At 49.6% G+C, this 14084-nt stretch overlaps 1 protein-coding gene across 1 annotated transcript; it reads right to left on the bottom strand.

The window, feature by feature from the left end:
* Positions 1 to 323: 323 nt before the first annotated feature.
* KRT75 (keratin 75) lies at positions 324 to 10743 on the bottom strand. The gene is made up of 9 exons (XM_522391.5): positions 10066 to 10743; positions 9297 to 9511; positions 8261 to 8321; positions 7798 to 7893; positions 6794 to 6958; positions 4871 to 4996; positions 4509 to 4729; positions 3071 to 3105; positions 324 to 1009 (listed from the first exon to the last, which is right to left on the bottom strand). Exons 1-9 carry the CDS (start codon positions 10723 to 10725, stop codon positions 771 to 773), a joined length of 1818 nt encoding a protein of 605 aa, XP_522391.3. The 5' UTR covers positions 10726 to 10743; the 3' UTR covers positions 324 to 770.
* Positions 10744 to 14084: the final 3341 nt, after the last annotated feature.

Here is a 14084-nt window from a genome sequence, read left to right as displayed (position 1 = left end):
TCAGTATTCTGGAATACTGGTTTGGAATGGGGACGGCACTAACAGAGCAGGGAGGCCGGTCTGGGCTTCTCCCAGCAGCTCCGGCTTCCCAAACAAGGCATGCCAAGGAGAGGAAAAAGGAAGTCTGGCCAGCCCTGCACTCCCTGCACCTCTGCAGGCCGCCCTCCCTTCCTCCCAGCCAGCTTTCTTAGCTCAGAGGGAAGGGGCAAGGGCTGATGCCTCTGAGCACTGCTTGTGTGATCCCCATGCTGGGAGCAGGCCTGGGAGAGGAGGAGAATTGCTTTGGGTCAGTCACCATTCCAAACAGAGGGCCAGACACCAAACAGGTGACACATGCATTTAATAGACACATTCCAGGGAGGGAACAGAGGGAGCACTCACTCCCAGCAGGCCACTTATAAACACTATGAGACAGGTGGTTGACAACCTGGCATTGAGAGACTCCCCAGCCTCTGCATCTGGAGGGAGGGAGGGAGGTGGAGCTGGAGGAGGACTTTCCAGCTGCCCGGGCCTTGCAAGATAGGCTGAATGAGAGCCTTGGGAGAGAGCAGACTTTGGTTTCACATGTGTAACAGACGGGTGCTGCTGGCAGTCTGGGCACAGTCAGGAGGGAGAGGTTGGCTTAGGCCTGGGAATGGGTGTAGCCAGTACTCCAGGCTCCCAGCAGCACAGGTGCACCTTACAAGGAGAGAGGAAGGAGGAGGACCCTGGTGTCCAGGTGTGACTGCAAACAGGCCTCAAGGCAGGGGAGAGGGAGCCATGGGGCTCTCTTAGTGCATGTAGCTCTTCTGGCTGGAGGATGTGGTGGAGACAAACTTGACGCTAGAACCACTGCCCCCTAGGCCCCGGTTGCTGGTGGCACTGAATCCAGAACCTCCCAGGCCTGCACCCAGGCTATGCCCACCACTGGTGGTGAAGGAGTAGCCGCTGCCCCCACCGAGGCCCAGGTTTCCACCTCCAATGCTGCTGCCGCGTCCATAGCCACTGGAAAGAGTGGAGGTGACCACAGCTGCCGGGAAGAGAGGAGGTGTGGTCAGATCAAGTGCAAGCGAGAAGACAGCTGGGAGTGTCAGGGCCTGTGCCCTGGAGTCCTTGGGTGGGGAGGGGGTGGTCTCGTCAGCCAGCAGTTTGCCTCCTTCCAACGTCCCCTGCTTAGTGAGATCACTGCCTGTGTTCCTGAGCTGCAGCTCCAGGCAGCCTCTTAGGCTGGAATGGCTTCCTCCTCCCCTTCCAGAACCTACTGGAGCCCTCTCCTCCTGGAAGCAGCTCCAGTCCACCTGCTTTCCCTTTGATCCTCCTGCTGTGCCATCTGAGTCTGTCTCCCTGTCTGAGCCTGACTCCAAAGTTTCTCTTCCTTCTGGATGCTTATGGGGGGAGGGGCACACTCCTCTTCCCTCAGCGTCTCCCAGCCCCACACTCAGAATCCCAGGGTGGAGGCTGGAATATTCTTGATGGATCAAGTGACAGATTAACCTGTTGGCCAGTGAACTCTGCCCCCGTTCTCCTCCCAACCTATTCTTCTCCTAATTTATAACTCATCCCCTTACACATTCTAGCACCCTACTTTGGGTCCTGCAGAAGGAAAATCAAATTTAAAAAAATAGACTCCGTTATAGGATGAATTGTGTCCTTCAAAAACCTATGGTGAAGTGTTAACACCAGTATCCGTGAATGCAACCTTATTTGGAAATGGGATCGTTGCAGGTATAACCAAGTTAAGATAAAATCTGTAGGGTGGGCCCTGATCTAACATGACTGGTGTCCATACAGAAAGAAGGAAGACATTCATCTGAAGCCACAGACACACAGGGACACGGTCATACAATCACAGAAACAGACAGTGGAGGGATGCAGTCACAAGCCAAGGAACACCGAGGATGGATGGCCACCGCCAGAGCTAGGAGGAGGCTGGAGGGGGGCTGGGCTGCCCATGCTGCCTCCGTGTTCCAGAACACCATCTGGTTTGGACAGGGGATAGTGCCACTCTGCATGATATACAGAGCAGGAGGCTGGCCCAGGCTCCAAGTTTCAGAGGGACCAGGGCCCTGCTAACCCTTAATTTCAGCCTCTGGAACTGTGAGACAAGACATTTCTGTTGCTTTAAACCACCTGACTGGTGGTACTTTGTTGCAGCAGCCCTGGAAAACTAATACAGACAATTAGGTGTTTTCAAGAGAAAAGGAGCTTCAAGGTTATGCTTGAAGGCCTGTCCCCAAAATTAGCTTTGAGGGTCTCTGGCACCACTAGACAAGGACATCAGGGAAGAAGGACACCTGGGTGGTTCAGAGGGCTCTGCCTTCTAGACTCATTGGCTAATATAATGAATTGCCCTTATGAATGCCCATCAAGAAAACCAAACTCAAACTCACTTGTAGAGGGTGAGTTGTAAGAGTCATTTCTGTTGCCCTTGTGATGCCAGCACTGAGCTCTGCGAATGACCACTTCTTCTCTCACCAGCACAGGGCCATGCCAGCTTGTTAATACCTCTCCTGTTTTAGAGCTACTGTACCCAACTGCCATATTTTATGCTGCCCTTACTGCCTTGAAAACCCTTGGCATCCTTCTGCAGTTATACTCGGCAGAGTTGAGCCAAGCAGTGGAGCTTCTTCTCAAACTGTTCAGGAGAGAAGCTGCCTAGTTGGCAATGCTCTTGTCCACAGCATGAAGGCTCCCTTCAAAGGTCCAAGCCAGACCAGGAATTTTCATAAATCCCATCTACATCAAGTGCTCACCTCTGTGCTAGGCTTGCAGCCCCAACAAAAAGGCAGGGAATTCTGGGAGGTAGGAGATGTGGCCAGGATCTTTTAAACCCACTCAGAACAATGACATCAAACCTCTCATCACCCCTTCTGTGACACCCTCACTCTCAAAGAGGAAAGAACTGTGACATTAAAGACTCCTAATATGGCTTGCTTTTTAAGGGACCCAAAACCTCAAACCTTCTCCAAATGAACGCTGTCTGTGAGATCCCGTCTAACCCGTCATATCTTCACCCTCTGGCAAGCCCACCACATCCCCATCCCCTCTACCACACACACTCCAAATGGCCCAAGAAGTATGTCATACTCACAAATGTTAACTGGAGAAACTCCCTCTCCACTCAACCTGATTGGGAAGAGCAGGGAGAAGGAAGGTTACCAATGTGGCCAGCAGCTTACGGGCCTTTGCAATGACACTTTTGTAATTGTTGACAAAGCATTTAAACATACTTTATTATTTTTATTGCAGAAGTAATACAGGTTGAAATTATTTGAGAACTAGTAGTATTAAAGATAATATTAATAATCTAATGAATAAAATAAGGTGGAGTTTGAGGTTCACAGGAGCAAAATCTATAATCTCAGTAATACAATTTTTGGTTTAAACTAGTTAGATGCCTTAAGGAAATTAAAAGTAATCATATACTGGCATCAACTGGAAAGAAGGGCCTGTCCTATAATAAGATTTGTCTCTCAACAAGGGACCATTGTCATGCACTGAGCAGGGCTGAGCTTATTGTATATAGGTGTGGAGAGGCGTCTGAATCATAAAAATAACAATAGTAATATCAGTTTATTATTATGTTAGCAACCAAGTAACTTTGCTTTAGCATCTTCAGGACAGAACTGGCATTCATTCATAAACACATACTGAGAAACTTAACAAGAGGTAACAGCTGTTGAGTACCTGTTACTTATATCACACCACTTAGTTCTCTCAACAACCCCATGAGGTAGGTATTATTTGCTCACTTTTATAGAGGGAGAAATGGAAGCTCAGACAAGTTAACTAACTTGCCCATAGTCACAAAGCTGGATTTGAAGGCAGATTCATCTGACACCAAAGCCTATGTCTTTGGCCATGAAACTGAATGATAGCTAACATTTATCGAACACGCTGTGCACCATGCATTGTTCTAACAGCTTTGTGTGTATTCCCTTATTTTAACCCTTTTAATAAAGTGAGAGTTTAGAACTATTGTTATTCACATTTTATTGGATGAGAACACTGAGAGGTGGAGAGGTTAAGTATCTGCTCTTGGCTACACAGCTCCTAACTGGCAGAGCACAAAGCTCCCATGAAGCTTTGTGGATCATGTAATCTGACCTTTTCATTTTATCATTGAAGAAATTGAGGGCCAGAGAAGGGAGACTGACTTTCCCAAGGTTATGTAGCTACTTAGTGTTAGATCTGTAAGCCCAAATCCTAGGACTGTTTGTTCTCAGCCCATGGCCTTTTAGACCACATTTCGAGAGCTGCCATGTAACCAAATGTCTCCTTTGGTAGAATTCAGTTACTTAGACCTGATCAGGTTTTAGGTTTCTATGGGGATGCTAACTGTAGTTGCACCTCAAATGATTTACTAGCCTGGAAGGAAATTAAAATTATTTTTTTGCCATAGCCCAATTCTGAACTGCATTTTCTTCCAGGAGAAGAAGGGGCTGCAACAGCCCGAGCCCCTAGGAATGCCCAGGAAGCTGGGGTGAGCTCAACTTGCTTTGAGGATGAAGTTGGTGCATCTGCCTCACCTGCACTCCTCGCCTTCCAGCAGCTTGCGGTAGGTGGCGATCTCCACGTCCAGGGCCAGCTTGATGTTCATCAGCTCCTGGTACTCACGCAGGAGCCGAGCCATGTCCTGCTTGGCCTTCTGCAGGGCCTCCTCAAGGTCCACCAGCTTGGCCCGTGCATCCTTGAGAGCCAGTTCTCCCCGCTGCTCTGCATCAGCAATGGCCGTTTGCAAGCTGGAGCACTGTAAGGACAGGAGGAAGCCATGAGTCCTGCTGACAGCCCATGGAGGTGTGGTGCTTCTTGGGGAGGAGTTCTTAAAGATGGCAGAAAGGCCCAGAAGAAATGAGCATTTGAGGAGCTCTTGGCCCTGCCAAATCTTTACCTGCTTCTTGACGCTGTCAATCTCAGCTCTCAGCCTCTGGATCATGCGGTTCATTTCAGAGATCTCTTGTTTGGTGTTTCGAAGGTCATCCCCATGTCTGCCTGCGGTGACCTGCAGCTCCTCGTACTGAGAGAACCAGAGCAAACCCAGTCACTGAGTCAAATGCCTGGCCCAGGCACTCGCTGTGCACACAGACCCACCCTGGGTGCCACAAGCAGGCTCATTCATTCCTAGTCATTCACTCATTCCCCCTGAAGCTTACAGTTTATTGGGGGACATAGACATTAACTGAATTAGCATATTATCAAATGTATAGTTCCACACTAAGATCAGTGCCCTTAGGAAATGAACAGGGTCCTGGGAGAGTGTAATGAAGGAATCTGACCTAGATTTGGAAGTGGGAAGTGGTGGTCAGAGAAGTCTCTCCAGAGATGGAGATGCTTGAACTGTGGTCTGAAGGATGAGAAGGAGGGACCTAAGTGACCAGTTGTGGGGGAGAATATTCCAGACAAAGGAAACAGCTTGCATGAAGACCCTGGGTGAGGGAAGGAACATGGTGAGTTCTAGAAGTGAGACGGTGATTTGGTCACGGTCCCTGGGGAGTTCCTGGTCACAGAGCGTGCATCCAGACCAATTGTGCCCATGAATTTTGGTAGCCCTCCGAACACCAATGCTGGGGAAACAGGGAGGAGATATGGGGGAATGGTGTGGGATGGTGCAGAGGCTGTGGAAGGCACAATTTTGAAGACTTTGTAAAAGTATTCCCAATCTCAGGTAGTTCTCAATCTAATGGTGCATATCCAGGACATGTGAATTTAAGAGCAATAATTACACCCTGTCTCCTCCAGCAGACTGAAGTGAAACCTACACCCTTCCCTGACAAAAGGAGATCCCCTGCCAGAGTCAAGATCTGTGGGGTTCTTGAAAGTGCTGAATAGCTCAGGTTCCCGCTTCTAGGTATACACGATTAAATGGAGCAACAACCCAACAACATGAGGAATCGTTTGCTATCGATTTCAACCACTTCACCTTGGGGTTAAGTGCATCACATTTCCTTTCACCGTCAAGGCGCTGCCTCTGCCCTGTGGACCCCTGATCCCTGCTACCCACCTTCCTTTCCACCACACTCCTGACCAGAAGGGATGAGGCAATGTATGGAGCAGGGAAAGAGTAGGAACCAGCTCGTAGGTGAGAAGCTGCCCCAAGAGGGGTCTGGATTTGACAGAGAGCTGGTATCATGGGTCAATTGTACCCCGCAAAGCCAAACTTCTTTGCGGCTGTCTGAGCTCTGGGCAGTAGCTGTTTGTGTTTATCCCAGCCTTCCTTTTCCTGACATAAACTCCCTTGCTTGTTCTTGCCTGCCAGCTCCTTGTTCAGCCTTAAACCTCTCCCCACTCCTCGGCAATCTTTTGTCCCTCATGGCTTCCCAACTGGACAAAGCCCCCACGTCTTCCTGGAAGCTTTTTATTCATGCTATCTTTTCCCTTCCATGATTGTCCATTCACTTCATGGCCTCCCAGAGCTTGGGTTCTCTGTTTGCGGTTTATTTATTTGCAACCCTGTAACCCTGATTGGCATACAGCAGGAGCTCAGAAAATATATAGAGAATAAATAAGCCTTTTAGAAACTGCTTCATGACTGTGTCTCGGTTGTCCTGGTGTCTCACCCTGCTCCCACCCAGATCTTGAGGAATGTGGGGCCAGTGGATGTCCTGAGCTCCCAGCATTGGGCTGACCATGTATTAGTGTGTCTGGTTTGGTTTCCACATGCATTTCAAGCTAAGTTGTCATAGCATCAAAGACATGCCTGCTAAGTTGAAATAAACGAATGTGCTCACACGTTTCCTGAGGCTGAGTTAAGTGATAATGTGGAGCCTCAGAGAACACTAACCCTGGAACCTATCATGGAGGTGTCCATGCTCACCTTGGTCTGGTACCAGGACTCAGCCTCGGCCCGGCTGCGGTTGGCAATGTCCTCGTATTGTGCTTTGACCTCAGCGATGATACTGTCCAGGTCCAGGTTGCGGTTGTTGTCCATGGACAGCACCACGGATGTGTCACCGACCTGGGTCTGCAACTGGGACAGCTCCTGCAGGGCAGTAAACTCAGCATCACCAAGGCATAAGATGAAGAATCTTAAATCTTCGTGGTTAACTACCCATCTAGGTCAGGAATCCTTTCCTTGGTATTCCTGGCAGATTCTCTCAGCTATTCCCTAGGTATTCCCATTCATCCCAAAAGATCAGTGTGGTGAAAATCTTTCCCAGCCTTACTTCTCAAGGCTCCCATCTGTGTGCTTTCCCCAGGCATGAGGGTGGGTAAGCATCCTCTGAATTGGAATTACATAGATTTGAATGTGACACGTGTCTGTTCAGTATGCCAACATAAACGGCTTCTTTAAGAGCATTGGGGACATCTGGGACACTGCTTCCCCCTGCACAGTGTGACTCCATCACTTTCTACCTCTCTCTCCCTTTCCACAGACCCAGGTCTCTGCCTTTGGAGGGGTAGCGCCCAGAATGAGGCATCTTCAAAGGGTAGGAAGCCCCCTGACCAATGAGCTGAGGGACAGCTTGCCTTTTTTTTTTTTTTTAATACTTTTCAGGGAAGGGGAAGGGAGCAGGTATGTGTTGATTCCTTGGGAAATTACCCAGTGTCCTAGAATTTGGGAATCAGTACTCTCTCCTTGCTAGATGTTGTCCTGCCATGGGATGAGGGAGCTCGGGGGAGAAGCATCAGAGCTGGGGTAGTTTAGTATGACAAGGCTCCAAGTGGTTCTCCCTGGTCCCCCTACCACCCAAGCCCCAGCTTGAAGTATCCAAGCAAGATGCTGGGCAGAGGCACTGAATGAATGAATGGCACAATACATCATCCTTTTCTTTCCAGGCTCCAGACCTAGGAGAGACAGAAATACTTGCAGACTCTTACTGCATCAAAGACTGAGTGGACGAAGTTGATCTCCTCGGGCAGAGATTTGACCTTGGCTTCCAGCTCCACCTTGTTCATATAGGCAGCATCTACGTCCTGGAATGACAGCGCAGGATGCTCCTTTGAGTCTGCAGCCCCAAGTATCCAGTCCAAAAGAAGCTGAGCAGATTTCTCCCCAGCCCATCTAGTTTGGATTTTAGAAAACTCTGGGTCTGGGGGATTTGGGGTTGGGGATGGGTAATTACGGAGAACTGGGGGCTTGAATTCCCTGAGCTCACAGAAACCCAAGTAGGGCTAATGGGGCCATCAACATAGAGGGAACATGTTGGGAGGTTTGAACTCTGCAGATATTCTCAAGGTTGATGTGACATTTCTTGGGTGGCCCAAGGGTCAGAGGTCAGGTTACCCCACACTCCAGATTCCATTTTAAACCTTCTCCTTTGAGAGAGACATCCCCACTCACCTTTTTCAGGGCTACAAATTCATTCTCAGCAGCCGTGCGCTTGTTAATTTCATCTTCGTACCTATAAGGACAGAGCGGGGGGTGTGCTGTTGAGCAAGTCTGCATTAAACTCTTTCCAGGCTGGTGTAGCAAGAGTTAAGAGCCCTCAAATCATTTCCAGCTCTTCCGCTGACCTGGGCATGACTTTGTGTGATTCATTTAACCTCTATTTCTCCCTCCATAAAAGGGGGATAATTTCTTCTGCTAGTTTTTAATAAACTTTTCTAAGAGTAGAAGGTGAGCATGGAACTTAAAGGAATACAAAAATATACTTATGCAACTCCATCTTTTGATAGATATGCAATGCTAATCTAAAATGTTTTTCCACCTCAAGTGTCTACCGAAATCGTGGAGTAAACTTTATCTGTTCAGCAGGCTGTTTCGGGTAGATTTTGATATATTTTCACTGAACCTCAGGGTGGCCCCTGAGAAATATGCTTTTTGTAACTAGGGGTAGCTCGAGCTTAGAAATAAGGGCAAGCTGGCTAATGGGTTAGTCTGGACCAAATCCCTTTCCACTGGATACCTCACCTACTGCAGCCTGGATGATGTGCAGTCAAAAGTTGCCCCCCACAAGAAAAGTCAGATTGCCCTCCTTTAAACTCTTCCTTGTTACCTCTCTTCACTCTACAGTGAATGCCATCCTGGAAATGCAAACCATCTCAATAATTGAGCCCATGTCCAATGGAATTAAACAATATGCTGACTGTGAAATTACATTATGATTTCTAGAGTGAGTAGCAATGCTTTGTCGGATGATGTTGATATCCCTTTGCAGTCATGTGAACAAATAGGAATAGGATCTTCATCAACAGCAATACACAAGATGAAGGTCCTTGTGCTACCCCACACAGTGCTGTCTCCACCTTGCAGGATAAAGGCTGCAGTTCCAAAGCTCCCGGCTGATATCGGCATTTGCTCCTTTGCACCTCTCTGGTCCTCACACAAAGGAGCCTTCAGATGGCTGTGTGTGGCCAGAAGCCAGTCTCCCACTTACCTGACTTTGAAATCTTCCACAACATCCTGCATGTTCCTCAGTTCAGCTTCAAGCCTGCCCCTCTCAGTGGTGATGCTTTCCAGCTGCCGTCGGAGCTCACTGGTATAGGAATCAAAGAGGGGCTCTAGGTTCTGCCTCACAGTCCTGGAGCCCTGCTCCTGCAGGAGGGCCCATTTGGTCTCCAGGACCTTGTTCTGCTGCTCCAAGAACCTCACCTGGAGGGAAGAAGAGAGAATGAAACCTTGAGAAGTTGGAGAGGCAGAGTTAGACACTCCTATTAATAAGGGAGAGAAGAAAAAGATATTTTTTTCACTTGGCACCCATTGACAATAATGTAACTGACAACTCCAACCCAAAAGGAGGCAGTCCATGGAGCTACCGCAAAGTTCCCTAGGGCTTGCATAGGATTCGGGTGGTGGGGACTAGAGGCTTCTGTTGGGGAGCTGCTCTTGGGTTAAGTTTCTCAACACCACCTACTCTGGGTTAGGGTAGTTTGCTGAGCAGCAACTCTCCTGTAGAGAATCAACAAAACTCTTCTCTTGGTGTTGACTGAACCAGCCCATGTGGCTCCGAAAGAGAGGAAATTTCTACCAGGTCCTGTGGGGCAAGCCGGCCTGACTTGGAAGGGTCTCAGCCCCTGGGAGCCCGTGCTGAACAGTGCTCATTCCCACAGTGGGGTCATTGCATTATTGCTCTCCCCCCATGGGATGGCCCTTCCAAGAGTTTATTTGATCCCAAACCCAAGGGGGTGGATGAAGCCCCTGCTTACCTTGTCAATGAAGGAGGCGAACTTATTGTTGAGGGTCTTGATCTGCTCGCGCTCCTCGGCCCGCACCCGCTGGATGGTGGGGTCGATTTGCAGGTGAAGAGGAGTCAGGAGACTCTGGTTGACAGTGACCTCTTGGATGCCTCCAGGGGGACACACGGGGAAGCTGGGGCCACTGAAGCCTCCTCCAACTCCACCCCCATAGCCAAATCCACTGTTGACTCCAAACCCGTTGCTGGCCCTGCCACCAAAGCCACTTCGGAAGCTGCTGCCACACCCACTGATGGAGACCCGCTTGGCACCCCCCAGGTTGTAGAGGCTGCGGCTTCCAAAGCTGGCCCCAGCACTGCTGATCCTTCCCAGGCCCCCACTCCCTGCTGCAGAGCGGGCCACAGAGACAGAGCTGAAGCGGGAGCGGCCAGCTGCCGGGGTGATGGCCGAGGTGGTGCTGAAGCCCCTGCGGCTGCCAGACTGGAAGGTGATGGAGGACTGCCGAGACATGGTGGGTGAGGAAGGCCGGCGAGAAGGCACCTGAGGTGGGCTGGTACAGGCAGTGGAGAAGACAGGTGGCTGGAGAGCCCTGGTCTCGTGGCTTTTATGAGCATCCTGTGGGGGCGGGGCACTGCTAGTGGAGAGGGCCTTCTGATGGCATTCCCTGGGCATCCGCCAACCCTTAGCTCACACTCGGCATCCCTCGGGAAATGGTGTAAGGGCCACTGGCTGGTTCCCTGGCACCCCCTCCCCACAACGTGCAAACTCCTTTCCAGTTGCAACTTGATCAGCATATGAGTAAGAAGCAAGTTAATTGCTTTCCGTCATGTGCTAATGATGCATCTTGTAAAGGACTCAGCAAACACTGCCTCATTTCTAAACTGCTTTCTTAGGCCTGGGACCAACTCCGTCCTGTCCAAACATCTTGTGTTAATACAAGCCACTACACTTCACTGTTTCCTTGGGGTGCTTCCTATTCCCTAAGCATTTTCTCAGCACCTACTGCCTGGTTCCCCAAGCCCCATCAAGCTGTCTTTCCAAACCTTGAAGGTCGCGCTCTGTAATCATCTTCCTTAGGAATCCACCCCATTTTGATTGCCCCTTTATTCTGCTCTTAAGCTTCCGTGTCTATTGTGTAGGTCACACATGGTTTTCTGGAGTGTATGTGTGCCTGTGCCCTGCCCACTGCAATATAATGTGACTCTCAAGGCCAGCCAGTGCTCTGTCTCCTGGGAAGAGAGGTTGTGAGAGGAGAAAGACTCGGGTTTGAATCTCAGACCTGCTCATAGTTGTGGGACCTTGAGCAAGCCATGAAACTTTTCTGTGCCTCAACTTGCATGTCTGTAAAATGGGGTTTGTAATGAATATTCACATGTGAAAACTTTCGCAATGCCTGGTATATATAAGTGCTGAGTAAATGTCTATTGAGGCTTCCCTCTTTCTGATACAATCAAGTAATATTAAGGAAGTGCCAACCATGTCCATCCTGTGACTAGTCCTGTGGGAATTCAAAAGAAACACAATGCACATTATTTATCTTCAACAAGCTCATGGTCCTGTTGGGAAGATAAAACTGTACAAGATGGTGTACCATGAATCATCACCTCCAAGCTGCATTTGAGGCTGCCTATCCCAGAAGTCTTCCAGGCAGGTTCCTCCTCCTCCTGAGGACCAAGAATTCCTAGCTCTCCAGTCCTTCATCAAAAGAGCTCCAACAGCTGCACCTAGCAGAGGATTCGTTCCTTCCCTGTTTCTCCTGTTAACCTTGTAGACTGTGCCCTACATTCTATATTAGTCTACAAACCGCAAAGAAGACTTCAAGGCACCTCATCTCTCTGTTCTGCAACTCATTGCCCCATCTCCACCATGGGAAGAGTCAAACCAAAACATTGCTGAATCTTCTTCTTTTTTTTTCTGCCTTGAGACAGGGTCTCACTCTGTCACCCAGGCTGGAGTGCAGCAGCTCAATCTCGGCTCACTGCAACCGCCACCTCCTGGGCTCAGGTGATCATCCCACCTCAGCTTCCTGAGTAGCTGGGACTACAGGCATGCTCCACCATGCCTCTCTAATTTTTTTACTATTTTGTAAAAACTGGGTGTCGACATTTTGCTCAGGCTAGTCTTGAACTCCTGAGCTCAAGTCATCCATCCTCTTTGGCCTCCCAAAGTACTGAGATTACGGGCTTGAGCCACCGCTCCTGGCCTGAATCTTCTTTTATCTTGCTGCCTGCTTTCTTCTTGCTGTGGTTTTGAAGCCTGGGAGAGTAAGAGAGGAATTAATCAGCATTCAGTCTCCATTTCGTGGATGAGGGCATTGAGCCCAGAATGGTTAACTAGTCAGACAGACCCACAAGAAGCAGAGCCAGATTCCATGGTCTTTCCACACAGGTGTCCTTTTAGGGGCACACTGGTAACCGACCATTTGGCAGACATTCTCACCTGCCTGGAATGGCAGCTTGGCACTTGGAGCGGTAGTTCTTTGTTCTCTAAACTGTTTCCTCCTTGGGACTGAGGCCAGGGGGTAGGCCTCTCCCCCATCTAGAGATTATTTGGGAGTCTCAGTTTCCACAGGAAAGATATGAATCATAGCTTGTGTTGATACAGGCCAGGAAGAGCAGAGGAGTTCCTTCACCTGGTTCCGTTGCCAACCCCAGCCGGGGTGGTGCATGGTTCTCAAGTGGAAAGAATAATTATGTTTGTTTTTTGTACTCTTCATTGCATGATAATCTGGCCCCCAGAAGAAAGGACACTTGTTTCCTGAGCCATACTGAGCAAACGCTTGCAGAGCTTTCCACAAAACAAAGGCCTTGGAGGGTCCAGGCGTGGTGAGTGGCTGGGCCAGCATGCCCACGGGAAGGGAGGTCCCCAGCCTTCTCTCACCATGCTTCCCACGTGGGAAGCAGGCTCCAGGCTGCCTTCCCTCCCAGCCATTCCTTTCTTTCCCATGTCCCCTGCTGGAGCCCTCTTCCCAGGCACTTCATCTCATTCTGTTTCCGTTCTGGTTTTTCTCAGCCATCACCTCTTGCCTGGGGCTGCTCATTTATTCTTTTCCTCCTTCCCCTCTAGTTTTTCCAGGACTGTTGTTTCTGAAGCTAGACAGTCTTACTCACAGGCTTTGCCGAGTTAGATTGAAATAGAAAGATCGTTCACCTCCCTTCCTCCTCCACTCCCTCTTCTGTGACCTTTGACCTGCACAGTGACCTTTATCCTGGTGGTCAATATCTAGAAGAGTGCCTGGGACACCTGGCTTCCCTGACAACTTGTGTCACCACCCTTTTAAAAATCTCAAAACTCAAGGATTGTTAACACCTTCTTCGCTTTCTGACATTTTTGTTTTGTTTTTAACCTCTTTGTAATTCTGCTTACAACTTATCCCTAAGAAGTCATCGAAGGTGAACTGGGCCCAGCACTAGCCCTTAACGCTGTTTGCCTGGAATGCCTGTGTCTGGCATGCCCTTTGATGTCTTCGTTTTCTGGTGGTACGAGTGTTGGTCCACTTCTGAGGGTTGGGCGTTTTCCTCCCAGCTCTGACTAGCCTCCTAGCCACCCCAGATAGAATTGTGGCAGAAGTTTGTGTGATTCAGGCTGTCTAATTTAAAGAAGAACTACACATTCCTTTCTGTTCTCCAGTCTTTCTGCAGCCCTCTCCATCTCTGTGTTATTGGGTCTATCTGAGAGGAGTTTTCTTGAGTTTGGAGGAGTGCTGGATTCAGGGGCCATGGTTTGTGCTCTGGTGCATGAGGCTGGGAGAGGAAAACTCTTCAATTTCCCTGTTCTCCACCCATCCTGCTCAGGGTGATCTCTGTTATCTTGGGAGCAACACTAACGTCCTTCGCAGGTGGTGGATTCCAGGACATGGGGCCAGGTGGCGATCAGGGCTGTGGAGGAGGAGAGGAAGTGGGTGGGGGATGCCTCTTCCACAGATGAGGAGTGGGGAATGCCCCAGGGAGCTTTGGCTTCCAGCCAGGAACAGGGCCAGGGCAGGGCCGCCAGGGCTAAAGACCATGGGGCAGCAGGGGTTACCTCCCTAG

The sequence above is a fragment of the Pan troglodytes genome, chromosome 10 (assembly GCF_028858775.2).
Source record: "Pan troglodytes isolate AG18354 chromosome 10, NHGRI_mPanTro3-v2.0_pri, whole genome shotgun sequence".
Taxonomy (NCBI): Eukaryota; Metazoa; Chordata; class Mammalia; order Primates; family Hominidae; genus Pan; species Pan troglodytes.
This window is presented reverse-complemented; position numbering and strand designations above follow the sequence as displayed.